Raw genomic sequence first — 26124 nt, forward strand, 5'->3', positions numbered from 1 at the left:
TAATATTCCCAGCAAACACTCCTGTCAGAAAATTTCAAATGTTCAAATTTAGACACTCCAAAAGAATTTCCGATTACTTAAAAGAGCAAAGTTACAAATCAATATAGTTTATTTTCCATTATGATATGTAACATTAACCAAAGGTTGTATATGAGTATAGTGTTTATAGGTTTTTTATTTTTGATAGACCCATAATTTTATTCTTTTTTTTTATTTTTTATCAAACTCAGTTTATGATAAACAAAATTATAATGTAAGCAATGGGGGTGCATAGCTTCAAGCCAATATCAAAAAGGAAAGATTTGGAAGTAAAGCTCAAAGAATAGATACCTTAAATAGATGAGTTCCGGTGTGAACATCCACAGAACTGAAAGGATCATCAAGCAGATAAATATCAGCATCATGGTACAAAGCACGTGCAAGTTGGATTCTTTGCTTTTGCCCACCACTAAGGTTGATCCCCCTATCCCCTATGATAGTCTGGTCCCCAAAGGCACACAATTCTAGGTCCTTCTTTAATGAGCATGCTTCAAGGATCATCTCGTATCTTTTCTTGTTCATCTTCTTACCAAACAATATATTGTCTACTATCTTACCACTCTGTATCCAAGGTGATTGTGCAACATAGGCCTTTGTCCCATTCATCTTAATAGTTCCAGATACTTTTGGCACTTCCCCCAATATGCATGAAAGTAGACTTGACTTACCCGACCCAATAGAACCACAAATAGCCACTCTCAAACCACGGTACACTCGAAAATTAATATCTTTTAATGTGAGATTAGGAGAATGAAGGTCCCAAGAGAAATTCCCCTTGACTACCTCAATTGCAACATTGACATCGTCTCCTGGAAGATTTTGTACTATATTTGGATGTAAATCATCAAGACACAGGAATGAGGCTATCCTATCCAGGGATACTTTAGTTTGAACTACCATGGAGATTGTGTCTGGGAGATTATAAATAGACCCTTTCAATATCTCAAATGTTGCAAGTGCAGATAGAATCTTCCCAGACTCTAGCGGAATTCCCATAAGCACACAGAACCCAAAAGTAAGTATGGATACAAACATGGGAGCAGACAAGAATACAACATTAGTCATAGCTGATGTATAAAGTAAATTTTTTAACCATTTTGTTTCAAAGTTCCTTATTTCAATTATCTTAGCCAATAACTTCATCTCCCAGCCTTGAAGTTTGAGAATCCTTATATTCCTTAGAGCCTCAGATATCACCTTCATCCTTCGATCCTTTGAATCCATCAATCTCTCTTGGAATTTCCCTTGAAGTTTTCCTAGTGGAACATTTGCTAACATTAAAACCAATGTCGCAACAAAAGCTACAAGTGAAGCGAGCCCAAGGCTCTTATACAGGATCAACAATGCTAGAACAACCTGAACAGGCACTCTCCATATATCATGTAAGTACCAACTGAAAAGACCAAGTCTCTCAACATCAACACTCATCAAATTAATATTCTCCCCACTAGTGTGGTCTACCTTTGATTGGCTTGAAAGTTTGAGACCCTTTTTATATATTATTGCAAACAACGCCGCACGGACCCTAAGTGCCATCTTTCGCAATTGAAAGAACAAGTGCCTGTCTGAGAAGCACCTTATGAGCTTCGAAAGAAAGAAAATAGACACTAGAGCATAGCCTTTATATTTTAGTTGGAGAGGGCTATTGAGATACTGAACAAATGCATCAATAAGATATGGTCCAACATAAGAAGCCAATGTGCTTACAATAGAGAATAGACTCGTCAATAGAATTTCTTTCCATGTTGAGAGAATTAATGCCTTCATCAGCTTGAGTGTGCTTACTTGACCACCATTACCACCAGATTCAAGTTTATTTCTAAAACAAGAAAATACCACATTGACACTATCACAATCGGCAAGTTGAGGAACATCTTCAAGGTCTAGTGTTTTTTTATAGCCAAGTGCAAGCAAAGGGTCCATCCAAGAGAAAGTAAATATACTGAGAAAATTGGCATTTGCATAAGGAGTTATTTTCTCTTCACTAACACCTGATTCTTGTTTGTCGTCAATATTGTTCCGACTAGAACTAGTTTTTAAAAGAGGATCCAAAAGATGGAAATATCTATCTTCTCGTCCCTTGTCAAACAAGCCAGCATAACAAAAGAACAATCCAACAATAACGGATAAAAGATCGGAGACCCATAGTTGAAACTGTAAGGACAAATGTTTCCAATATAATCCAAGATGTATAACAAGATAAGAACAAGACATTAGGAAATAGAATGCCCACCAAATCCTTAGTAGGATAGGAAAAATTCGCTCACTTGAATAAGAAAACTGGATGTGTAGATAAGCAGAGATCACAAACCAAGTGAGTGTTTTGATTGCAAAATCCAATTCAGCAACTATCTTTAGATCAGTCCAACCATATCTATACCCAGAGAGGTAGTTTAACACGAATAAGAGAAGATCACAAAAAGATAGACCTATGCAAGATATAAGGATTGATCGATAATATAAAAAGGTTGTATTCTTCAACATTGCTTTTGTATTTTCAAAGGTAGCCTTTGTGCGTCTCTTGCAAGCACATGAAATAAACAAAATGAATAACAAGATTAGGTGTGAAGAAGCAGAAAACCCATGCATGAAAATGGTTGTAGAAAACTGTGAAAAGAATATCCAGATATTCATGTCATTCTTTGTTTCTTCAAAAGTATCCATGCTTGCAAGTTTTCTTTTCTTCTGCTAATAATTTGACGGCATAGTTCAAACAGCTCCAATACAAATCCTATAAGCTCTACCACATTTTGAGTTGATGTAGGTCCATTTGCAAAATCATGGTGGAAACTGAATTATTTTCATCTTATGTGTTGCATAAAAACTTAGACCAATAGTGGAGTCTCAATGTCACCCTTAGGTGTAGTTAAACCTGTTAATGAATAGAAAAAATTGAAAGTCTTTATTAAAATATATGAAGAACAAGAGATTAGTAAAATTTTCATTTGAGAATGGAAGAAGTTACAATTATAAATAATTTAGTTCATGTTCAATTAAGAACATCAATAACAAGAATAGAAACCTACTAATATGAGATGTAATAAACCAATAAATATTATAGAAATAATATAACATATTAGATCAAATGCGAAAAAGAACAAAAAAACCTTTATATCTTAAGAAAATCCAGTGAAGCATTGCAATAAATTTTTCTAGTAATATAAAAAGAAAAAATAAAAATGAACTATTAAAATACCATATCCATATACAAAATTCCAAATAATGTAGCATTTTAGAAACAATCACTAGGTAATAGTCTTTTAGAAAAAAATTAAAAACAACATCAACAACATAATTAACCAATCAATCAATAGAACTGTCAAATGTTGACATACAATAGTCTTTCGGCAAGAAAGATGGCTAAACAATTAATGCCAACTTGAAAGACCATCGGATGTGATGGGGTAATAAAATCTTAGTGACAAAACACTGCAATAAACCACACTCAACCTAATTTTTCTCTATATAAATCAATGACTCGATTGAGTCATAAACTAAGTCAAGCGTCTCATTCCAATCCATCTAATATCGGTCAATACAATTTCATTTATGGTGCGCTGTTCTCTGTGCCGCAGCGCAGCCTGTGCCTAGGCTCATGGGGGTGGGTGCAATGACCACCCTACCCCCTGCACAGGCCGCCCATGTACCTGAGCGCAGGCTGCACTGGGAAAATTATCGCTCCCAATACTAGGGGTGGTCCAGTGCGCATCGTGCGGCGTAGCACGATCCATGCGTGCACAATGGGCCCCACCGTGCACACATGGATCGTGCTGCACCGCCCGATGATCACAGGACGCCCCCAATACAAGGGGAGATAAAGATCCACTGCACTGCGACACAGAGAACATTCTCCCTTCAGTTACACAACTTTGCAACTAAATAGACTCAACATGATTTTATCTATAAATCAATCACCCGTTGAGTCACTCCGAAAGTGAAGTGAAGTGACTCGTTTCAATCCTTTTCATATGACCAAAATATAAATTCATTTATATATGCAATAGCCACATTCTTGAGGGTAGTATATTTCACTGCTCCAAAATTATAACTCCAATGTTGCAAGATTACTACCAGAGCTCTGCTATTCGTCTGAGAAAATTACTTTACGAACTATGAAAGAAAAATGGATAGTTCTCTCTCATGAGAAATTCTCTAGGTTTGAATCGTTTGATGCCCCAAAACTTAAAAAGGAGTAAACCAACCGCCATGTTTCATTGATGATCTCAAACCTTGTTTTAAACCTTACACCAACCTAGCATACTCAACATTACAAAACCTCAATCCTGATCAACAGAACAGAAGGAAAAACAGGAATTCTCAAGAAGGGGAGAGAGAGAGAGGATGCACCTTGACGAAGGCCCTTCAAATCATTCCGTGTTTCTGGATGAGAACGTTTAACTTCTTCATGCACTTCTTCAAGGAACCAAAAACTTCCCCTGCACTGCAACCATATATAAACCCCACATTCCCTCAAAAAATGGAAAATGAAAGGTCTTGTCGTCCAGAACGCGCGTTCTAGGGAGAGTGTTTGATCTCAATTTAATTCCAGGGAGAGGATTCCCTAAAAAGGAATGGTAACCCCTGCGCCGGAATAGCGATATTTCAGGACACGGTCACCGAGCTAGGGATTACGCTGGATATCTAATATAATTCAATTCAAATACATGATAATTGATAACTACCTAATTTAAAACACCCCGCCAATAAAAATAAAAATAATTATTCATTAAAGTTATAAAAAAAAAAAAGAGATCCCGTCTTATAGCCCGTTAAATTAATGTTACGCCACTGAGGGCCAAAATTTCAATTCTGGTCCAAAAACTAATGGGTTAACTAAGTTGTATGCAAATGACTACACTACTCCTTACCCATTAGCATCTTTTAGGCTGTTGGATGAAATGGAAGGCATCCCAACCATTCAATCAATCCGCAAGTGTATCTCCTTCCCTTTGCCGTCATTCCTGAACTCTCTCTCTCACCCTACCCACCCTTGGAAATTTTTTTCTGTCCTGTTCCCTATCCGGTATAGTGGTCCAGTTCTTCTCATAGGGTGACAGAAATGACGTTTTAACTTCTCTTAGGAAATGTGTTCGAGCAGGGGGTTAGGTCATCATTTTCCGCCCCTATGAGAGGAACTGGAACCTGCAACCGGAGAACAAACTTTGGCAACTGCCACCTTTTTCCCCTGGCTTGTTAGAACAAAGTCTACAACTTGCCGCCCCTTCATCCTAAATCTTCCCTGTCGATAGTGACATTGATGGCAGGAGAAAAAGGGTTGTTTGGTCTTCTGCAATTTGGAGGAGGGGAGAGCAGGAGAGCGAAGAATCTTGACACAGTTTTTCGTTGTCTCATGACTCACTCTAGGGTTTTTTAACGCTTATTTTTCCTTCCTCGGAACTACCAAACTATTTCAGAGAAGACCCAAAAGAACTAAAACAAGAGAAATGCAAGTAAAGAGGTTTAAAAAACAAAAGAAAAATAATTAAAACCCTATTTCTCTTTTCTTCATCGGAGTTTCAGATGAGTAGAATTAAAACCCTATTTCTCTTTTCTTCATTCTCTCGTTCTCTGTAACTCTAATTAAAACCCTTCGCTTTAGGGTTCTACCATCAGCAATAGAAAGTTTCTGCAAATAGGAGAGAGTGGCGTTTGTTTTGTTGTGGTGACGTTGAAGTTTCTCGTGTTCGAGCCCTGCTATGAAGCTACTACATATGGCCCAGAGGAAGCTAGAAGCATGTGGGATTGTAGAAATAGATGACTTCTCTTCCGATTCAGGTAAGCTCCTAGGCGCTTGGTGTTCTTCACTGGTTCAACATTTAATTTAATTTATAGGGTTAGGGTTTTTGACTTTGCTATAAGATGAGTGGTATGCTGAGATGCCAATCGGGTCCCCTCATTTATTTTGTAGGGTTAGGGTTTTTGTTATACAAGGCAAAGGCCGTAAGACTAATCTGTAATACGGTAATAGAAAAATACCTATTAGTAGTACCGAGACATGAATCAGAGAGGAGAACTCCGAACAGACAAACAGAAACAATCACGAACAAGGTGAGTTGAGTCGATATCATGATACTCTCCTTAAGGTTTTAGATGCCCCACTTCTAACGGGGTTGACCTTGCACCTAACCCTCCAACATGAAACAACTTCTAAACGTATAGGTTGCAAAACCCGATACGACATCGATGATACCAAACGGCTATACTAGCCCTCTATTAATTAAAAAAATACAGAAAAGACTGGTCTCTAGAACGGACTGTTGCAGAAACAATTCATTTCTGTTGTGTGTATGAAATGGCAGGCAAGACTTGGTATTTATAGTGCTAGAGTACTCTTTCATGAAGGGATATATCCATACGAATACAGGTGAGACATGTACGGTTCAACCGTATAGATGAACCATGAGTGAACCAAACCAAATTTTAAAATGAAAATTAAAACTCAAAAGTACAAAACTTCTACTATCTAAAAATAAGGTTTTGCCTATACCCCCGACCACGGCCTGGCCCGATCGAAATAAATAGCAAAAGGAGAAGGAGAAAGAAAGAAAAAGAAATAAAAGGTATTGAATAAAAACAAGGGCAAACTTGTCTTTAAAAAAAGCTAACATATTGACATCTTTAATTAACAGTTGAAAAGCTTTTTCTATTAGTTTTGGGTAAAATTTGATATTTTGGTGCTTAGTGGAATGACATTAATTTAACGGACTATCAGAGGGGGTGTCATTGATAATTTCCCAAAAAAAACACACACACACAGTACTATAGTCAACTATTGTCCCTTACTTTTACCCAAAAAAAGGAGAAAAAATTACAAGATTAGCTAGAATTGAGTTTCACTTTACAAAACTGTCTACATAATCTTTCATTTAACTAATATATCAACAACAAAGATTGGTATTACAAAAATAACCAAAACAGGAACCTTTATACATAACCTCCTACGAATTGGACAATTTTGTCCCTAAAATTGCACTCTCTCTCTCTCTCTCTCTCTCTCTCTCTCTCTCTCCGTAGGCAATCCATTCCTCACACTGCCCTTAACCGGACTTCAAGTCTTCTCCTGCACCTCCAACATTATGGGATTTCTGGGTTATGGGTGATATGATACTGAACATCCCAGTAGGTGGAATCAAAGTGAGGATTTTCATACAAGTGAAAATCCATTTCTCTGATAATGGGTTCTTGTAGAACTACTTTCTGAGTATAATAAGATAAGAAGACAAGGTGAGGAGGCGACAGTTAAAATCCAGGCATATTTAGAGATACCGTGTGATCTCAGATCTTAATGTTAGAATCCAAATTTCTTTTCGCTTTTTATTTTCCCTTAAACGTGAACTCCGCTTGTCTCGATTTCACTGTTATCATCCCTAGTCGTTCTGTTGCTTTGCATTCGAATAGCCAGAAAAACTAAACAGAAATCAATTATCTACTTTCTAGAGGAAAAGTTCTGAAGAGATCGAAACTCCGGACGGATGCAGAAAAGAGATAGCTTTAGTGATTTGGGCAAATGGATTGAAAGGGAAATGTCAAGCATTTATCATAAGAAGGGAAGCAAATGTCATTAAAGAGAGGCGTTGTGAATTATTAATTTAGTTGTCACAGTATTTAATATATGCTAGAACCTGGTGGTTTAGTAGGACCTTCTGGAGAGAACTATTTTGACTTTTATGACTTCCCTAGGGTTAGAGATGACTTAGATCAATCCTCTTTCCTCTGTTCTTCTCTCTCTCTCTCTCTCGCCAGAGAAATCCTTTATGAACGTTGTTGGTGGGCTTAAGCTGAACGGTTTCTGAATATCATGGTTGTTGGGTTTCCTGGGTTTCCTAACAACGCGGATTTGCAGCGGTGAGTCGGAAAATTTAATAGTGGTGTTCAATTAGGAGGTAAAGGTAACGATTGCAAAGAGAGGGAAGAAGAAACAGAGGGTAAAAATGTCATCAACCACAGTGAAGTGAAAGGAAAACACTGTTTTGGTTAGTTCTGTAATGTCGATCTTTATAATGGATAATATGGTGAAAGGAAAGTTTGACTGGTTACTTTTGTAATGTGAAACCCAATTGTTGCTAATCTTGTAATTTTTCCAAACATGTACTCTTATACTTCTCGTGCAATTCTTAGAATTCCAATTACAAGTTCGGATGATGTATGCAGGTGCACCCTCACTAAAACTGGCAAATTCTCCACCAAGAAGGCTGCTATTTTTCTAACATCATCAGTTTCCAATAGAACTAATGCTACTAAATGGCGGAATTTTTTTTGGAAATTGCACATTCATCCTAGATTTAAAATCTTTTTTTGGCGTCTTTTACATGCAAAGATCCCCACTCGTGGCATTTTGTCGAATTGGATGGCTATCGAGTCTTAATGTCTTCTATGTGGCTCGTGTGCCGAGTCCATCTGGCATCTTTTCCTTTCGTGCAACTGGACTAAGCACGTATGGGCTTCTGGTCCTCTAGGACTAAGAACTGAGCATTTGTCTGCTCACTCTCTCCTTGATCTAATGATCTCACTCTGGGGCTATCTCTCTCAGGATAGGGCTTCTCTAGTTTGGTTTTTTTCGGTTTTTATTATCACTTGTTATTTTCTTTGGACTGTAAGGAACAAGGTTCTCATGAGCAATGCTCCAGCTGACCCTCATGTGGTCTTAAACAATGTTTCACTTTGGTTGCGGAACTTGGGAATCTCCCCACCCGGTTTACTTGATAGTGACCCTCCCTCTTCTTCGTTTGTTTGCAACTCTTTCACACCCCCTATTAATGCAAATACATCTGGCTTGATGATCGCAGGAGTTTTTGAACCAGATCTTAAATTAAGCCGGTGGAAATTTTATGTTTTGATGAATGGTCAAAGTATTCTAACAAATGCAGGTAGCTTTCAAACACAGGACGTTCAGGAGACAGAGATGAAGGCTTTTTGGGAAGGGTGGCATGCGGCTTGCCGGGCAGGAGTGACGGTTACTGAAATTTGGTTGACCAATAGAACAGTTTTTAATATGCTAACTTTCAAATCCTCTATCTCTTGGAACCTTTTACCTATCTTTCTTCGCCTCTCTGAGGTTACAAACAATTTCTCCGCTCGGACTTTCCATATGTGTAGTAGGTGTGAAAGCTCTACCGCTATAGTATGTTAGTTTTGCTTGTTTTGGTTTTCATCAAAAAAAAAAAAAAAACCAACCAACAGCCACAGCTAAGGCCCAGCTCGGGGTACCTTATCCTTGGCCCAGGTTCAGCCCAGCCCAGCCTAATTTTAAGATTTATGGGTCCAATCCTGGCCCATGGGTCAAATCCAGCCCATCCCACAAAGTGTTTCTCAAGAAATTTTAGGGATTTTTTTTTTGGATGTGGCGGGTGGGGGGGGGGGGTGTTAGGGGATGCTACATTTAATATTTATGTCGTACAATATTCTGCACTCTTCGGTCTTTTTCAATAAACTTTGTAAACCCACTACTAACCCCCTCTTTTTTTGTTTGGTAAATATCCAGACTACTAATCCACCAATATCATTTCTCCATGTAACGTTACTAAAAAAAAAAAAATTCTCCATGTTTCATTATTAAAATGCCAATATTTTTTTTGGCATTTTAAGGTATGGTATGTTTGCAATTAACACAGACACAATTCATAAAAGTCGTAGAGCATTGAGTGCTCTTTCCAACACCATTAAAATCGGATCAAGAGCATGAGATATGCATTCTCTAATTAGACAAACATAGAGGGTATGAAATGACCACCCTACCCCCATAAAAAGCAAAAATGTCTATCCTGTTGATGTGTATGGTTACGCTCCCATTGGCCCTTGCGTGCGTGCAAGGGCCACGCTCCTCCTATAGAAAATTCTTCTTCAAAAGATATATATAACAATGAAATTATCAAATTCACTTGTATAACTACACCTGTTAAAACAATAATGTTCGACTTACAAAATTTAACATGTTTTGAACTCGACTATAATTTCCCACTCAAAAAGGAAATTGCATATGAAAACAAGAAAATGCGACTCAAGAAAAGTATGCTCGACAAAAGGGACCTAAACCTTCTTGTTTTGAAATGTTATAGATCAATTAATTCCTCTAACATTCCTAACTTACTAAACAAATTGAATGTTAGACAATAGAAACACATCAATCAAAAAGTTGACGTTCTAAAGTTTTTTTTTTTTTTTTTTGGTTTTTTCTTTAGAAGAAACTAAGGTTCTAAGCCATTCGTTTTTGAGGGCAGAATAACTTCTTATGTGGTTGGTTTGGAATAAGAAGCATTTTTTTAAACTTTCAATTCAAAATGCATGGCCAAGGAAAGAAAACTTTGAAAGGAGGGGAAACTTGGACATATAATCATAACAAATGAAGATAAGAAAAATTAGGCATAGAAAAGACAACGAAGCTGTTATTCAAATAAATAGATATCTCTAATGTGGCAAAACGGAAATTTTGTCTTAGAATCTTTGTGGCACAAGTTTGTTTTCACCATACGGAATTACAAATACTTAAAAAATGGTCTAGAGTTGACCACATGTCAAATGTGAGCAAGCGACCTTGGGCTGTACTTGCCCACAAATTAGCTCTTTCCAATGTGTCACGTGGTAGATTGTGGCAGTATAAAGATAGGGCTGAACCACTAGAACTTATCCGGCCCACTGTTTATAGACGTGGATGAAGAAAAAGATCTTTTCCACCTCACTTATTTTCTGCACCCAATGCTTCAATAAATGCCAATGCCAACTAATATGATTATAGGGAACCTCAATATCTATTCCACTCCCCCATCTCCGCAATAATTCCTCTAGTAAGATCATCCATTTGCCATATTTTTCCGCTCTCAAATCTAGTAACATATTTTGTTCACCGTTGAAAATCTGAGACCTAAGAAATTATTCTACCAAAATGGGTCTCGAGGGCTGGCAGTTTAGATAAAGGTTGTCTTTGACATCAATGGAGTCTATGTGAGAAAAAAAAAAAAAAAAAATTTTGAAGAAAGTAAATGATCATCTCAAAGAATTGCTTTAATATGGCAATTTATATATTGAAACTTGAAAGACATAATAAGCGAGCCAAATCAGATTATTATTTATCTTCCAAATAGTATAAGTAGTAACATGTATTACAAACAGACAAGAGAACTGGAAGATAATCAAATCCTCAAATGGGTTGTTCAACCTAGATTCTTTGTCCAAACCACTCCATTCTCGTTTATCCAATGACAAACTTCAATTAGGCCTTGCCCAAAACCCAACAGCTTAAAAGCGAGATGGTTTGGATCCCAAGTTGATGTGTCATAATGGCATGCCATGATCGCATGATTCACTTTCATCCGTGCTTTTATTTCAACTGCATATAATTTTACTTTCGGAAAAACATGGCAATAGTAGACTTGAAATGGGAATGGCAAACTATGACATAAAGCAGGTGGTTCGGAGAGGTTTCCATAGATGAGTTTCACAACTCCAATTGTGACATTCTCATAAGATCCTTCGACGTTCTCAGTACTCCATATGTGTACATGGTGCCCTAATTTCTTGACAACAAAATCAATGAGATCCTCGGCGGAAGTCACACATGTGCACTGCTCACCTCGTATGGGGCTTTTCTGACATACATTGAGAGTCCCTTGAATATATTCATCCATCTTTGATTCATCCACCACATCAAAAAGCTTCTTCAACTCCTCAATCCGAGAAAAGGAAAATGGGATTTTTGAGGCCACAGATCGCGGCAAGAATGATTTATATGACAATGGGTCTCTAAGATCAGGGACAGAAATGAAATTTCCCTCTTTCACCATTGATTCCCGAAAATAAGGTAATCCTCCTTGGCTGGCAACCGACAAGGTCATTTCATTTGGAAGAAGTTCATACTTCAGTTTGAGATCATTCCACTGGGCTATTGGTGGTAGGGTTGTGTAGTCCGTTGTCTTCTTCATTAGTGCATTTGTTGAGCAAGCAACATTAGCCTCCTTACAAAAGGAAGGCAGGTGGGAAACCAATTCATTTTCCTCCATAAGTTTCATATACATTGCCGCTTGATGGGAACTCAATGGAGAAGCCTTTGCAGTTAGCCAATGAGGAGGGTGTGAAATGTCAATATGCTCTTCCCAGTACTGTGAGAAGGTATTTTCAGCTTGAGAACCCTGCAATTTCATGGGATGAAAAATAATAATCAAATAAGGAAAGTAAAACAAGAACAACAACCAATAATCAAGTTGAAATGAATGGATGGATGGAAAGCATAATTTCTTACATTAAAATATGCTACTATCAGAAGTCCAAACAACAAAATGGGAGGCGTCATATTAGAATTGAAATAGAGAACGAAATGATCCGAGTTGGGTTTGTTGCATGGAGAGGGGGTGTTTGAATTTATATAGAGGATGTTACCAAAAAACAAAAAAGAATTTATATTAGGAAAATTTTGAAGTAATAATATAATAAGTAAGAAAGTGGGACTGGTTTGTTATCGTCTAACTCGTAATTTGTAATTTTCAAATTTTCGTTATGAAGATTTAAAGCAAAAAGTTTTTATACACGGTTGTGCATGAAACGATCAATTGACATAAATACCCATCTGAAAATGACATAAACATTCCTACCCTCCTGCTTTCCCCAAATCTTTTTTTAAATACCAAAATTACCCCTCAGTCATTCTCATAAATCTATTTTTGTTTTTAAACGTCTATTTTTCTCGTTTAGATAGACTTTCGTGCAAGGCTTAACCGTGTAGTTGAAGAAAAGCTTCAATAACTTCATCAATAATGGTATATATAACCATAAATTGTAAAGAAAACCCAAACCCTTTTGTTTTTCACCTCTACCGTGATGGTAACCCCACCGGACAATCAAATTAAATAAAAGCAACCCCTAGATCGACCGCCAAAGAATTTTGATGCTTTTCTATTCAAATAACAGGAAAGAAGAGTTTTGATGCTTTTCTATTCAAATAACAGGAAAGAAATATCTCAATAATATAGTAATCAATTAGTATTCTAAGCTGCATCGATCACACAAGTTGTAAGGAGATAAATTGAATTCAAAGCCAAATTGAATCTTACACACCCCCCCCCCCCACCCCCACCTCTGTTATCATCAATTATTTGCAAGGTTTTTAGTCCTATCTGCTTTTCTCACATGATAAAAATTGGTTGACAATTCAATTTTGACAGACTTGGTGCAACGTAAAATGGAAGGGTTGAAACCTTGTCTAGGTGGAGCCAGAAATTTGATTTTTAATTTATGACTAATCTGAAGTGGCACTTTCTTGTCCAAATGACAGAGGCGTCCTCCATGTCATGTCATGGATCTTAGTCTCGACTTGAGTAACAAAAATTCTTATTCTTTTTTAACTTTAACATGTGGTGTCACCCCTACCAAGACATGTTGGGTGACTCTCATTACATAGGTAGATTTGACTAAACGAATCTTAAAATAAAAATTCTTTTAGTAAGGGAAATTGGGTGTTAGGTAGACCACTTGCTTTTGTTTTGTATAACTTTTCAATAAATTTTTGTGATTGGTAGACCTCGTCACATAGGTAGGATAAGGTAAGGTAATGACACCCTTCCACAAGGCATATCAACTCTGTGTATAACAAATTTCACGTTTTATCCTAACTATTGGAGCCCCTAAGCACCCATGAAAGGGCAATTCATGTTCGAAAAAATAGGTAAAGACTATGTTTGGATGTCAAGAAAAGAAACAAAAAAAAAATGAAGAAAAAATTTTAATTTGAAAAGAGAGATAGACACATAAATCAATCATTGCAATATTATAATTTTTGTTTCATTATGTTTTTTCTTTTCTTAACATCCAAACATAACCCAATGTAGATATAGATAAATTATCAAATTCACTTACAATTACAATTTAAAACAAGGGTGCGTCTGTTTGTAATCAAGCAGATTATAAACTGAGATTGTAGGATAGGATCCTGATCCTCTTCTGAGCTATTTGGTAGGATTGTGTTGCAGGGCAGACAGCAAGGCGGAAAATGACCGCCTTACCCCCACTCGGGCATGGGTAAGGCAGCCATTTCCCACCTTGTTGTGTCTCGGCAACATGGTCATACCGGGCAGCCCGACAATAGAGGATCCAAATTGAAGATTGAACCCATACTTTTGTTGTCTCTAGAAAATGGCATGTCAGTTTATTAAAAGGTCTAAAAACGTAAATTCACTAAGTTCCCTCATCCCTCTTATTACTATTTCGTATGATATAAGAATTTTAAAATGCTAAGACAGTGACAAGTATTTCCTGCCCAAAAAGGTAATAGGAAACGAAAACAAGAAAAACATTTTTTCTGTTTTGGTGAAATAAGAAAAGCATTTTCAACAAAGTGAAACAGATACACATGTGGGATGTTAAGAATTTTTTGAAACAAATACACATCAATCAAAAGGTTGATGTCCTGAAATTATATTTAATTAAGAAGATATGTTTTTTTGTAAGAACTTAAGCCATACATTTTTTAGGTCGGAACAACCTCTCATGTGGCAGGACCAGGAACAATTCAAATTACCATTTTGAACCAATTTTGAAACTTTCGGATCAGAATGCTTGACCATAGAAAGAAAGCTTTGAGAGGAGGGAAAACTAAAAAAATTACTCATAGCATTAATTCGTAAGAACAATTTAGAGAGAAAAAATAAAACAATTGTTAGTGAAGGAAATTTTGATAGCGGATAAATAAGATATGTCTAATGTAGCAAAAAACAAGAAAAGTTTTTTGTTGTAAAGCTTTATGGCAAAAGTTTTTTGACTAGTAGGCTCTAGAGGGTATATCTAGATCGGCATCAGGTTTTGCCAAATGAAAGGATGATGAGGCAATTTTGAAACGAACAATCGTTGGAGCTTATTGATGCCTTCTACGATCTAATGGATGACGATATCCAAGCATGGTTAGTTTCCATAGAATATAAATCAAATAAACAACGAAGAAATATGATGGGGCCCACCAATTGGGACCCACCAGTAGGACTTGTTCAACTCTTCAATCAATGAAAATCAAATCAAAAAGGGGATTTTCGTAGAATAAGAAAGAAGGCTCTCATGAAAATTCAATAGAATAGAATAAAATGAAAAGTGGAGTAAATTTAAAGAAATAAAATATAAATTTAAAATAAATGATTATATTATAAAATCTATTATTATTATTATATTAATATATTTATTGGTTATATTTTCACTAATATTATTAAGAAAAATTTTCTATTAATATAATTTCTTATATTATTAAGAAAATTATATTAATATTTATTTTAAAATTTCAATTTATTTAATAATAAATTAAAATATATTTAAAATTTTAATTAGAATTATGTTATTATGTAAGATTGTATCAATTCCTATGATATGATAGGTAATTTTTATGGCATTGAATTTTAATTTTTTTTCTTCTTCCCTTGAATGGCACACACCTTGTTCCATTTGATCTATTTTTTTATATCGCCATGAATCGTAAGTTTGAGATAGTAGGGACAAAAATTTTTCAATTCCAATCAACAAAAATGGTTCAGGGTTGGCCACACAATAGATTCAAGTATATACCCTCCCATGTATTAGCATTTTTACTACACTTTCAGATAAGGGTGTCAAATTCAAATCATAACCGAAAACCGAAACCGGAACAAATAAGACAAATCGAATCAAACCAACTAAAATTGAGTTAGGTTTGAGTATCTGATTTCATAACCAATTTGGTTCTCAGTTCGGTTTCAAATCCAACATAGGAACCGAATTCCAAAATCAAAACCAAACCGAATTTGAATACTAGTTAGTATATTATTGTATACTAATATATTATAATATATATTACTAATAGTAGTATTATATTTTAATACTCCTATAATATTATAATATCATACTATAATAATATATTATAGTATAAAAATATATTATACTATATATTGTATATTATAGTACATAGACCAAGTACAGGAACTATAACCGAACCGTGTAAGAATCGAATAGAACTGAATTTTGGGGAATTTCGGAACTGAATAAGAATCGAAACCAAACCAAACCAAGCAAGTTTAGTTTGAGTATCAAATTTTAGAACCGATTTGGTTCTCAGTTCAGTTCTAGATCACACCAATCCTCTCTAAAACTGAACCAAAACCAAACTAAATAACCGATTCCAAACCAATTTGCACCCTCTCTTTCATATGCCCATTTATTTTTTAAAAATGTGTGTTTTCTACTGGATTTTTCAAAGCTTTGTTTTTCAACTTGGCCACTTTCATTTTAGCAAAAATTTCACATTATGAGCAAGGACCTTGGGCTCTACTAGTCCACAAAGTTTCAGCTCTATCAAATACGCAATTGTTATATATTTGTGGCAGTCCAAAATTAACACCGAATTACCTCCCATGGTTTATATAGACATGCATGATGAAAAAGATTTCTTTTCTACCTCTAATACTTCAACTGGTTGCCAATGCCAACTCAAATGATTATGAGCACCTCAATATCTATTCGACCGTCTTCTCCCAACAAAATTTTTGTCATACTCAAAATAGCAGTGCACCTCATTCTAATGCAACCTGATTGCATCTGAACATTCAAAATTCACTTAGTTGGCTTTTCCAAAACTAAGAACTACATCTTCGAGTATACTCGTTAATCAACTTTGCAAATGATGAGGATTTGATATCTAGCAATTTGGCTGGAGAATCATATTCCAATACAAGGCCTGCTTAAACAAAGAAAACATGTCATATGCAAACAATAGAAAGGATGAGAAGATATAATACTGAATTCAACTAAAACCATTTGATTGTAGTGTACAAATTACTAGTTACTAACCATTATCGAGGAGGAGGACCTTATCCATATCAAGAACTGATGTTAACCTATGTGCGATTGTGATGACAGTAGATCGTGAGAAGTATTGCCTAAGTGTTTGTTGGATTAGATAGTCAGTCGCAGTATCCACTGATGCAGTAGCTTCATCAAGTACTAACACTTTGCTCCTCTTTAGTAATATCCGCGCTAAACAGATTAGCTGTCTTTGACCCATGCTCCAATTCTCTCCATTCTCAGTCACTATGAAAACCACCATATGAAAATGGTTTAGTAACCAGGATCTTATTTTCATTAACTTTTCTCTCCTTTTTTGTCTTGAAAAGAGGTTGGGAGGTTAAGAGGTTAGATTGTGCACTAGAAGTTAGATACATCATACAGTAAGGAATTTGGAAGGATTGTGCATCTATGCATGGATTACTTAGTGTTGAAAAACTTTAGTGTAAAGTGTATATGAGAAGAAACCAACCTATAGAATCAAGCTTCTCTTCCTTCTTTCTAACTTCATCACCAAGTTGGCATCTATCTAAAGCCTAAGACAACAAAAGACCCATATCAATTTACCCTCTTATTTTATTATTCAAGATAACACAGACTTGATAAACAATGAGCTAAGAAAAAGATGAAATAAACAAGCAAGAGGGTGTCAAGTAGAAATCGAAACCATGGAAGTAAGAATAGTGCACTTCACATATTCCAACTAAGAGATATACTTAAGAAAAACTTGACTCAAATATAATCCAATGCATCCAGTGAAATGCTTTCAACTTGTGGAAAGGATTTAAAATTGAAGGGAAAAAAAAAGATGATCACAAGAAAGGAGTTCATAGAGATACAAGTCCCAACTAGTAAATTAAGATGTGTTTGTTTTATGTGCAAATCAACCATAAGCAAGAGATATGTCAACCCAATCATTGTCATTCATTAATTATTAGTCATCATATAAAAAAATGCCCACCTTCCAGATTTGTTCATCCATGTACTCTTTGAATGGATCAAGATTGCTTCTTAGAGTCCCCTCAAACATTATAGGGTCTTGTGGGATGATACTCAATCTTGAGCGCAAGTCATGAAGACCAATCTTGGAGATATTGATTCCATCTATCCAAATCTGACCGCATGTAGGTTCAAACATACGAAAAAGAGCATGTACGAGAGTTGATTTACCACTTCCTGTTCGTCCAACGATGCCAATCTTCATCCTACTAGGGAAAGTGCATGTGATACCTCGCAAGACAAGAGGAAGGTGTGGGGCATACCTGACCTACATACATCTTAAATAATCAAACTATAAAGCTTAATGGAATTCCATAAGAGTTGGAATAATTATCCAACACCATTTGGCTTTAGAGAGTCTATTCCATAAAACAATGAAATTAGTAAAGAGATAAAAACATGAGGAATCCAAATTGGGAATGACCTGTAGATCAACAATATCAACTTTTCCTTGTGACGGCCATTCATGATCTAACCTGCTTTCTTCTACCAACAAAGGAGGTTCACTAGGGATGCAAGTATACTGCATTATTCTTTCAACGGATATAATTTTATTCTCAAGAATGCTAAGATCCCATAGGAGCCCATGCATACTGAAACCAAGTCCATATGTGACTGCTATGCCCATAACACCTTTAACAGAAGAAAAAAAAAAATTTCAAAATCATGATTTCATGTGACAATTAATCATAGCTGCTCAAAAAGATATTTTTATAAAATCTCAAATTTAACTTTTTACCAGGACTAAGTACTCCCTTTAGCATTGTGATCAAGAAAACCAAAGAGAATGCATATGTGATGGATGCCAACATATCCATGCGAAAGAGTAACCACTCAATTGCACCAGAGAAATGAAACTTGGGCCGAGAATACCCATCCACCAGCTTGAGGCTTGTGTGCATAAACCTCTTTTCTTGATCAAAACACCTGATTGTGGTTGAACCTAAAATAGATTCAACAAAATGTTGTATAATTGGAGCCTCGCATACTCCAAACATCCGCGATAGTTCTCGTGCTGTAGATATGTAGTATTTCTATAGAAGAAGATTTATAAGAATTTAAAAAAAAATGAAAATAAGTATAATATATAAAATGTGAAAAATATATATAATTATATATACTTTTTTAATGAGAGTATTCTTAATGTGAGTTGCTTATCATTACACCATCATCATGGATGAAACTATAAGAAAATATTTCATTTTACTTTATTTACTTCAACTATTCTCTTTTGAATAATTATTATTTCTATTTTTATTAGATTTTGACTGAATTTTATATAGTACCTCTATGTTAACTATATCTTGAAATTTCTATAGCTAAATTCTTCGACAAAAAGTTCATAGAAAATCAACGTCACTATATTCAAACTTTTGAGGTGTTCACACCTTTTTTTTTTTTTAAATCAAATTTCAATTTCAATTAGTAGCCGCATATATCCATATCCAATTTTTTCCTACTCTATATTTACTAATAATGGAATGGACAATATGGCCGTATTATCCCTCACCAAAAGCACGAGAATTTGCAATTAAAAAAAAAAATAGTATAGTATAGGTACTTCACTTAGGCTATTTGAAATGTTTTTGCATTAGCATAAAAGCTTATCCTATATAATTCACTTAAGAAAGATAGAGGGATGTGAAAGGAAGATGGAAGTATGGAGTGGAAAAAGAAATATGGAAAAGAAGGAACCAAGGAAGATGATTTTTCCTTCCTAGGAGGTCCACCAAGATAGGCTGAGCCGCTGAGTGCCTAAATTAATATCTGTCACATGGCAGTTTCTTTCACCCAAAAAAAACAAAAAACATGGCAGTTTTATTGAAGCTCAAATTTTGTCGGTTGGTTGAGAATTCAACTTATGCCAATATAGGCAACTTCAGCCATTGAAAATACAAGGGTATAATTCCAAACATGGTAGATCATAAAATAGAGATTGGTTATAAAACTTGACACATGAATAATCCAAACGAGGAGCAACTATCCAATCACCGATTTGATTAAATCAACCTTCAAAGAATCAAAATTGTCGGACCAGTAAAACAAGGTTTTGCAAATGGAAATTTTCCTTTTATTCTTTAATCATTAGTTATGGATAATTGTTTATTAATTTTTACAAATTTACAATATTTTACCGATTTATCATTTTAAATTATTTACTTAAATTTTTTTTTATTTTTTTTTGTGGGTAAAAGGGCTTTATATTAATAGAAGAAAAACTAAATATTTACAAAATCACAATCTGTAATAATGTATCCCATTGGCATCCTTCTGTATGAGGGTAGAAAGACCTTCTGGGAGACTGTCTGTACACAGGTGAATTTCTTGGTAGGTGGTGTTAAAGCTAGCCAGGAATTCAGCACAGCTGTTGATCTACCTGACGTGGTGAATATTATTTACTAATTCATTTTCATAATTATTCACTGATTTATTATTTAGCTAGTGCAAAAATGAGAAATTATTTACTATTTTATTATTTATAAATTTATAGGAGAAAGTTTTCATACACGGCTGTGTAAGCCGTGTATGTGAGAGGGTGAGAGTTTCAAGGCATTAATTAATGGGTGGGGATTTATGACTTTTCCAACTCTTTGTGAGAGGGGACATGACTGTGTATGCATACACGGCCGTGTATGGAAACTTCCCCCAAATTTATATTACTTATTATCTTAACTTTTAGCTTGAGCTTCAACCAACGGAGCAACCAACAATGCTAGTAGACCCTATTATTTGTTATCCATACTAGGGGTGTCAATAGGTTGGTTTGGGCTGGTTCGATTCGGATTGAGTCAGTTTCGGTGTGGGAATGGTGACTCTAAAACAAAATCAATAAAGAAAGTTTTGTTTTGGCTCGGTTTCGGTTTCAGATTGTATCAATTTGTTATTGGTGTCGGCTTTGGTTTAGTCCCGATTTGAGTTCAGTTTAACATACATATGTATACAAAACTATGAAAAAATATGTTTTTTTAATGGGTTTCGGGTTGTTATCGATTTCTTATCAGGGTAGGTCGGTTTGGTTTCAGTTTCGGTTTCAGCCTGGGTTTTGAGCCAGTTTTGGGGTTGGTGTCTAGTTCTTTTTTATTCCAGTGTGGTTCGGTTCGGTTTCGGGGTCGTAATACCCCAATCTGAAACATGTCCAATAAGACATTGGTTCTGTTCGGTTCAGGCCATTTCGGGTCAGTTTATTTGGTTCGGTCCCAATTTTGACATCCCTAATCCGTATATATCGAAACTAGTTTATGCATATCAAAAGCACATCCATGTCACTTTAGGTTCTCTTTGCACTTTGATCATAGCTTTTGTTTGGTCCTTTCATTTCAAAACATTTGTGGTAAGTGAATGACTACATCTTTGAATAATATACATGAAAATGTGTGATTGAAAAAGTAGATTTCTTGTGTATATTATTTTATCAATTCAAGAAGAAAATACTAAATCAATTTTGGTATGAACAAAGCAAATTTAGAATTAACCGATTAAACAAAACCTAAACCAACCTATGGAGAAAATATGGTTGAGTTTGATTTGATATTTCAATCACGAGAAGTGGAAGTGGCTATAAATTACCTGGTACCAAATGCATATCACAATCATTGGAATAAAAACTAATAACATTTGCCATGCAACCTGTGACATTACTGCAGAAGTTCCCACGATTTCTATGATTGAGATAAGAAGTTCTTCAAATTGATGTGGAATAGAAGTATCAAGTGCGCTTTGATCTATGGATGCCTGCATAAAAAATAGAATTTATTCAAAAAAAATTAACTTTTATAGTTATCAAACAAGATCTTTTGGATCCCTAAAGTAATAAAACATGTTTACTAACCCGATTTAGAATCCTTCCACTTGGAGTAGAATCAAAAAATGATAGGGGAGTACGGAAAATGCACAAATGCATTTTATTAAAGAACAAAGTGGCTGTTTTGTATCCAACAGTTACAACGAGCATGGATCTTATAAATATACAAAGAGAGCATCCAAGGGTCAGCGCAACATAAACAAAGATGAGAGTAAATCCTTTGACATGAGGCCTCACATCTCCTGAAATGGGAGTGGACAACACTATCCAATAATTACTGCCTATTAGGAGAAGCTCGAAAAGAATTTGTGCCAACGATATCAATGGTACAAAAATCCCTTTATAAGCAGTAGTAACATACTTCCAGTAAACTGAAAAACTAACTCCACCTTTTTCTCGCTTTTCTTCTTGGACAAGCTGTCCTTCGGTCCCAACCAATTTTTCTGTTTTATACTTTTGAGGTTCCCTTTCCTCAACATCTTGAAAGGATTTCTCACAATACAATGTATTATCATTTTCCTCACTACTAATTGAATTATCCAAATCAGTCTTAAGTTCAAAAGAATTAAAGTCTGCCAAAGCTTTCTTATGTACACTCACTAATTTCATAAAGTCAGTTCCTGAATTAAGAATTTCTTCATACTTTCCTGCTTGAGTAATCCTTCCATCTTTCATAACCTACAAATAAGAGAAAGTAAATAATAACTATTGAACCAAGTTGAGGGACTTGAAATCAAGAAAGAAAAATGGCATATTCTCACCAAGATAAGATCAGCAGAAGGTAAAAACTCTACTTGATGTGTAACATAAATAACTGTTTTTGAACCTAATATTCCTAGCAAACACTCCTGTCATAAAAGTTCAGATGTTTACATTTAGCTACTCAAAAAGAATTTCCAATTACTTAAAAGAGCCAAAGAATTAGAAATCAATATAATTTATTTTCCAATACGGTAAGTAACATTAACCAAAGGTTTTTTGTGTGAATAGTGTTTGTAGGTTCTTTTACCATGGTTTCATTTTTCTTAGATCAAACCCAGTTTATGGTGAACCAAATTATGACGTAAGCAATGAAATGTATAGTTTCAAGCAAATTTCATCAAGATAAATTTTGAAAATAGATCTTAAATAACAACTACCTTAAATAGATGAGTTCCTGTATGGACATCCACAGCACTAAAAGGATCATCAAGAAGATAAATGTCAGCATCATGGTATAAAGCACGTGCAAGTTGGATTCTTTGCTTTTGCCCACCACTAAGGTTAATCCCCCTGTCCCCTATGATAGTCTGGTCCCCAAAAGCACACAATTCTAGGTCCTTCTTCAATGAACACGCTTCAAGGATCATTTCGTACCTTTCTTTGTCCATCTTCTTACCAAACAATATATTGTCTACTATTTTACCACTTTGTATCCAAGGTGCTTGTGCAACATAGGCTTTTGTCCCATTTAACTTAATAGCTCCAGATACTTTTGGCACTTCCCCCAATATGCATGAAAGTAGACTTGACTTACCTGACCCAATAGAACCACAAATAGCCACTCTTGAACCATGGTACACTCGAAAATTGATATCTTTTAATGTGAGATTAGGGGAATGAAGGTCCCAAGAGAAATTCCCCTTGACTACCTCAACTGCAACCTCGACAGCGTCGCTTGGCAGCTTTTCTACTATATTTGGTTGAAGATCATCGAGACAAAGGAATAAAGTTATCCTGTCAAGGGAGACTTTAGTTTGAACTACCATAAAGATTGTGTCTGGGAGATTATAAATGGCTCCTTTCAATATCTCAAATGTTGCAAGTGCAGATAGAATCTTCCCTGACTCTAGCGGGATTCCTCTAAGCACACAGAACCCAAAAGTAACTATGGATACAAACCTGGGAGCAGACACGAAGGCAAATGTAGTCATAGCTGATGTATAAAGCAACTTTTTTAACCATTTTGTTTCAAAGTTCCTGATCTCAATTATTGTAGCCAATAACTTCATCTCCCAACCATGGAACTTGAGAATCCTCATATTCCTCAGAGCCTCAGATGTCACCTTCATCCTTTGATCTTTTGAATCCATCAATCTCCCCTGAAATTTTTCCTGTAGTTTTCCCAGTGGAACATTTACTAACATCAAAATCAATGTCGCAACAAAAGCTACAAGTGAAGCGAGCCCAAGGCTATTGTACAAGATCAACAACGCTAGAATAACTTGAACAGGCACCCTCCATATATCGTGCAAGTACCAACTGAAAAGGCCGATCCTGTCAACATCAACACTCATCAAATTAATGCTCTCACCACTAGTGTGACCCAACTTTGATTGACTTGAAAGCCTGAGACCCTTCTTATAAATTACTGCAAACAAGGCAGCACGGACCCTAATTCCCATCTTTCGCAATTGAAAGAACAAGTGTCTGTCGGAGAGGCACCTTATGAGCTTGGAAGCAATGAAAATAAACACTAGCTCATAACCTTTATGATTTAGTTGGAGAGGGCTATTAAGATACTGAACAAAAGCATCAATAAGGTAAGGTCCAACATAAGAAGCCAATGTGCATACAATGGAGAGTAGAGTCGTCCATAGAATCTCTTTCCATGTCGAGAGAATCAATGCCTTCACTAGCTTGAGTGTGCTTACCTGACCACCATTATCAATTGTATTACTATCACCTTCAAGTTTATTTCTAAAACAAGCAAATACCACTTCGGCACTATCATAATTGGCAAGCTGAGGAACATCTTCGAGGTCCAGAGTTTTGTTGTACCCAAGTGCAAGCAAAGAGTCCATCCAAGCAAAAGTAAAAAAACTGAGAAGATTAGCATTTACATAAGGAGTTATACTCTCTTCACCGACACTTGATCCTTGTCTATCATCACCATTGTTTTGACTGGAACTAATTTTCAAAAAAGGATCCAAAAGATGGAAATATCCATCTTCTCGTTCTTTGCCAAACAAGCCAGCATAACAAAAGAACAAACCAACAATAATGGATACAACATCGGAAACCCGTAGTAGGAATTGTAAGGACGAATGTTTCCAATATAAACCAAAATGTATAACAAGAAAGGAACAAGACATTAAGACGTAAAAGACCCACCAAACCCTTAGTAGAATGGAAAACTTGTGTTCACATGAATGAGAAAATTTGATCCATAGGTAAGCAGAGATCACAAACCAAGTGAGTGTTTTGAATGTAAAATCCAATTGGGCAACTAGTTTGAGATCAGACCAACCATATCTATACATAGAGAGGCAGTTTAACACGAATAGGAGAAGATTACAAAAAGACAAACCCAAGCAAGATATAAGGGCTGACCAATATGTTTTCTTAAATATTGGATTTGAATTTTCAAGGTTTGGTTTAATGCGTCTCTTGCAAACACAGGAAATAGATAAAACTAATAACAAAATTAGGTGTAAAGCTGCAGAAAACCCGTGCATGAAAATGGTTGTAGAAGACTGCGAAAAGAATATCCATATATTCATATCATTCTTTGTTTCTTCAAAAGCATCCATGTTTGCAAATTCTGTTTACCACTCTGTAATTTGATGGCGCAGTTCAGACAAGTCCAATACAAATCCTATTAGCTTTTTCACGTTTTGAATTGATGCAAACCCATTTACAAAATCATTATGGAAACCAATGTTTCCACCTTACATGTTGGCAGAAAAACTTAGATCAATCGTAGATTCTCAATATCACCCTTAGGTGTTGATAGACCTGTTAATTACCAAAGAAAACATAAACTGTTTAAAATATATAAAAAAGCAAGAGAATTGGTAAAACTTTCACAAAAAAATCAAGAAGAGAAGAAGATGCAGTTATGCCCTAAATAATTTACTCCATGTTCAATTGGGAACATCAATAAAGAGAATAGAAACTTAGTAATATATGATGAAATAAGTCAATTAATATTTTAAAAATAACATATTGGAGCAAAACAAAGAAAGGCAAGTAACTTCATATCATAAGAATACCCAATTATGCATTGCAATATTTACATAGAAAAATATAAAGAATAAAAAATGAACTTTTAAAATACAATATCCATTTACAAAGTTCTAAGTAATGTAGCCATAAATTACCAAAAAAAACAGAAGTAATGCAGTCATAGAAACAACATCACTAGGTAATGGCTCGTTTTTATTGAAACAACATTAACAACATAATTAAAGATCTCCAATTCTAAAAGAAAAAAAATGTTTCAAACTTTTCCATATAACCAGCCGCCATATTTTTGGCCATCAAAAACTGTCTTAAACTTTACACCTAGCATTTCTTCAACGAATAGAAGGAAAAACAGGAATACCACATAGGTTCTCAGGGAACACCATGTGAGTGGTTCAGGAGAGCCTTGGACAATACTTGTACAAGGACAGGATCCGATGTCGTTCTTCTCAAGAGGGAGAGAGAGAGAAAAAAAAAATGCACCTGGACAATGACGCTGACCAAATTATTTTGTGTTTGTTTCTGGGTTGGCGACCGTTTAACTTCTTCAAGCATTT

The 26124-nt window shown here is 35.5% G+C and overlaps 1 protein-coding gene across 2 annotated transcripts in view; it reads right to left on the bottom strand.

Annotated features, from left to right (window-relative positions):
* Positions 1 to 25221, bottom strand: part of LOC122651751 (ABC transporter C family member 3-like) — a 28977-nt gene extending 3756 nt beyond the window's left edge. The window contains exons 1-10 of one of the 2 annotated variants that reach the window (XM_043845276.1): positions 22762 to 25221; positions 22384 to 22470; positions 21650 to 22300; positions 21388 to 21552; positions 18560 to 18854; positions 18245 to 18453; positions 17783 to 18088; positions 17294 to 17357; positions 16828 to 17067; positions 16629 to 16714 (exon numbers count right to left, since the gene is read on the bottom strand). In XM_043845276.1, the coding sequence (XP_043701211.1) occupies positions 16629 to 16714; positions 16828 to 17067; positions 17294 to 17357; positions 17783 to 18088; positions 18245 to 18453; positions 18560 to 18854; positions 21388 to 21552; positions 21650 to 22300; positions 22384 to 22470; positions 22762 to 25134 (4476 nt within the window). In that variant the 5' untranslated portion in view covers positions 25135 to 25221. Of the gene's footprint in view, positions 1 to 16613; positions 16715 to 16827; positions 17068 to 17293; positions 17358 to 17782; positions 18089 to 18244; positions 18454 to 18559; positions 18855 to 21387; positions 21553 to 21649; positions 22301 to 22383; positions 22471 to 22761 lie in introns of those variants that run through there. The other variant, XM_043845275.1, reaches the window with a different exon arrangement.
* Between the last annotated feature and the right edge of the window lie 903 nt (positions 25222 to 26124).

Source organism: Telopea speciosissima, chromosome 2, assembly GCF_018873765.1.
Source record: "Telopea speciosissima isolate NSW1024214 ecotype Mountain lineage chromosome 2, Tspe_v1, whole genome shotgun sequence".
Lineage (NCBI taxonomy): Eukaryota > Viridiplantae > Streptophyta > Magnoliopsida > Proteales > Proteaceae > Telopea > Telopea speciosissima.